The sequence below is a fragment of the Galeopterus variegatus genome, unplaced genomic scaffold (genome assembly GCF_000696425.1).
Source record: "Galeopterus variegatus unplaced genomic scaffold, G_variegatus-3.0.2 Scaffold208, whole genome shotgun sequence".
Lineage (NCBI taxonomy): Eukaryota > Metazoa > Chordata > Mammalia > Dermoptera > Cynocephalidae > Galeopterus > Galeopterus variegatus.
Window position 1 is genome coordinate 816,869 of NW_007726319.1, and position 3,674 is coordinate 820,542.

The 3,674-nt window shown below is 36.7% G+C and overlaps 1 protein-coding gene across 1 annotated transcript in view; it reads right to left on the reverse strand.

Annotated features, from left to right (window-relative positions):
• LOC103584989 (serine/threonine-protein kinase Nek5-like) overlaps window positions 1-3,674 on the reverse strand; it is a gene marked incomplete at its 5' end in the record, with an annotated part of 63,302 nt that overhangs the window by 14,040 nt on the left and 45,588 nt on the right. Inside the window, 1 exon segment of the mRNA XM_008565842.1 lies at window positions 504-615. Coding sequence (XP_008564064.1) covers window positions 504-615 — 112 coding nt within the window.

Sequence of the window (3,674 nt, forward strand, 5' to 3'; positions counted from 1 at the left end):
ACAAAAAAAAAAAAAAAAAAAGCGGCACCTCTTTGGCAAACTGTTAGCCTGGGTCTCGCGTGTTTCCTTCGTCCGTGCGCCCCTACAGTGACAGGCTGCAAGAGCTAAGATAAGTTTGAAGAAAAAGGTGTGGAGGCTGGCTGGTTAGCTCAGCTGGTTAGAGTGTGGTGCTGATAACACCAAGGCCAGGGTTTGATCCCTGTACTAGCCAGCTGCCAAAAAAAAAAAGAAAGAATAGAAAAAGATGTGGAGACTAGAAGGTGTGGGTATTAGCCCTACCAGATACCAAAAGGCATGATAAAGTCGTAGTAACTAAGACAGAATATCACTGGTGTAAATATGGAAAATGATGCCATTGGAGAAGAATGGAGAGCCCAGAAACAAATCCATGTAAAACTTGGCCTCCTTAGCTAGGTCTCTGTCAGCTGCCTTCTATATCTCAACAACAGCATGTTAATTTTCTACCAGTGCTCAATTTAGACATCTGCATATGACCTACTCACATATCATCATCATCAGATTCTGGTTCTAGTTGTTCCTCATCTACTTCAATGCCAGAGGCCATTTCCACCTCCTCCTCCTCTTCTTTAGGAAGCTGTTGTTTTAATGGTCCCACTGTTGAAGAAACGACAAAGAGAGAGATTAAAGCATCTCAGCCGATACACCCGAGGAGAGGTATACACCAAAAGTCCTATAGCGAACGTCAACCATGTGGTAAAAACCTTCCAGTCATTTCCATTAAAACAGAGAATAAGACAGGAATGACAACTAACAGCCAGCTATAAAGCACTATACTGAAAGTAGTAGGCAACACAAGAAAGGCAAGTGACAGGAATAAGGATCAGACGAAGAGACAAAACATCACCCCTGCTTTGGGGGTAGATGCTTTGATTGTATAGAAAATTTAAGAAAATATTGTGTGTAAAACTTAAGACTTGCCAAATTGGACCACCCTTATTCTCCACTGTTTCTATAAAAATTCTACCTCTTATAAGATACCATTTTATATGCCAATCACAGAGAAAATGCTCCCAGTAAAATGATGCAATGTTTTATTAGCCCTTAGAATTTATAATCTATAATTTAAATTATTGTAAGAACCCTCTTAGTCCTTTCTAATCATTCATTTTAAATCTTATATCATTCTTGTACATTCATAAAAAGGAAAAGTGAAATAAATTGTATAAGATGTAACTAAAAGTCCTCACATTCAGAGTGTTACTCCTCTAAATCACGTTTTTCTGTTTGTTTGACATATCAACTGAGCATTTTTGGATCCTGATTCAACCAAAGAGACCATTATAAAATTATTTACAAGACCACGAGGAAATTTTAAATTAGTTTTTGAATCACTGATGTCTGTTTTCTTTTTTAAATTGTGGAATCTGAACTGTTTTCACTCATACTTCTGGCACCAAAAATACTTTACATACATTAGCTCACTTAATATTTAAAGCAATCCTTTGAGGTTGGTGCTATCATAACTCTGATTTTACAAATGAGAGAGATAAAGATAGAATTGATTATTTTATTGGGAGTATCAGAGCCAGAAGTTATAACAGATGTGTCTGAGTACAGTATTCATTCTTAACCATTATCCAATGTGGCCTGCCAATATACTGCAAAGAGGGAATCTGATTTTTAAAAATCTGCATGTATTCCAAATGTAAATGTTTAGATTTTCTGCATCATTTCCCCTTCATTAGCAACGTAACATTCTTTAAAAGTTTTAACAGAAGAGATTTATACTATCATAGTATAAAAATCCTTAAAATCAAGCAATGATACAGGTATAGGAAATGATATTTATGTATTAATGAAGAAGAAATAGCTTAGGAGTGGATCCAAGTTTATACAAGGATTAAGTAAATTATATAGCAGGCATTTTGACCTAATAAGAAAATCCATTATTCAATAAATAGTCCTAGAAAACTAACTATTTAGAGAAAAAAATTAAAACTAGTTCCCATATCATACTATATGATGGATTTTGGACGTGATTGGTGCCATTGTGTGCACAATAAGCCCAAAATAGCCGCCAGCCTCATCTTCCACTCCAGCACCAAGCCCCTCCTCGCTTCCCTTTATGAGAAGACTCCTGATTTAAACAGAAACCCCTTTTGCTTCCACAAGGACACAGTTCTCCACCCCGATCCACATTAGCATAATGCCCCTCCTTGGTTGTATCAGTCCATATAAGCTCTCCCATCCCCCACATCTAGTGCTGTCCCCCATTTTGAGGGCAGCCCTGGGCTGCCCCCTCACTTTGGGCACAGCTCGGCAGATTCTTTTCCTTTAATAAAGCTTGAACGGTACCTGGCATCTCAGCTCACTTTCCTTCACTATACTCCAAAATTAAATACCAAAGGATTAAAGACTGAAATGTGAAAAGAGAAAACACAACAAGAATTAGAAAGTAAAAGTGAATTTTTTTAGATCTCAAGTTAGGAAAAGCCATTCTAAGCATTCTAGCAATCCACAAAGGAAAAGATTGCTATATCTGATTATCTATAACTTTAATATCTTGAATGACTGAATTAGAAAAACATAATTTCACAAATCCTAGTGAAATAATTGCTTCAGGCAAGAACAATCCATTGACGTAAAGCCAGTAAGTGAATGGTTGCTGGGGATTTGTACACTTGTATAGTTCCAAAGTAACACTGAACTGATTCCATTCCAGTCTTAAGAGGCAAAATGTAACTGTAGGTTCTCAGCCTAACACCTTCCTAAAGCAGTGGTTAGTCTTAGCCTTACTAATAGTGACTTAACACAGTATGTGTCTCCTGCTTTGATGCAACATAAAGTAAACATCATTACCTAGAATATATTTAGCAAAAAACCTTTAACTTCAAACCATCAAGCTTATAGACATAACTTTCAGTTTACAAAAAAACATGTGAGGGATATATTTTTATTTACAAAACAAAAAACAATTACACAAATTCAGAAAATGGAACATTTTGCAGGACAACACGGTAATATTTTCAACAATTCACTGTCATGAGAAAAGGTGGGGAAACTTGTGCTAGATTAAAAGAGACTTAAGTGAAGTATTAACCACATGAAATGCTGGGCCTTAAGAGGATACTGCTTTGAATTATCAGGTATAAAGAACATTTTGGGGGACACTTGGGGAAGCTGGAATATGGCCTGAGTATTAAATAAGATGAAAATTTACTGAATTAAGACCTTCTGGCCCAGCTTATGAAAAACACTGGTACATGTTTCACATACACTTGAAAAGTAGATATTCTCTGCCTCAGTTGGGTGTAATGTTCCAAATATGTCAATCATGTCAAGTTTACCAATTCTATCATTCAAAATTTCTACATCCTTGTTGATTTTGTCTGTTCAATCAACTACTGAAGGGATATGTTATATTCTTCCACTATGTAGAGGATTTGTCTATTTCTCCAATAGAAGATTGTTACATCTTTCTGGTAGATTGATGCTTTCTTCATTATGAAAAGTCTTCATCTCTAGTTATGCTACTTTAAAATTAATTTTTCTTTCGATTAGTGTTTGCATTTTTTCCATCCATTTACCCTGTACCTTTCTGTGTACTTAAAAAGTGTCTTTCTAGGGCTGGCCCGGTGGCGCACTGCTACAGTGCGCCGCTTGGGAGCATGGCGACGCTCCTGCCGAGGGTTCGGATCCCACATACAGACCAG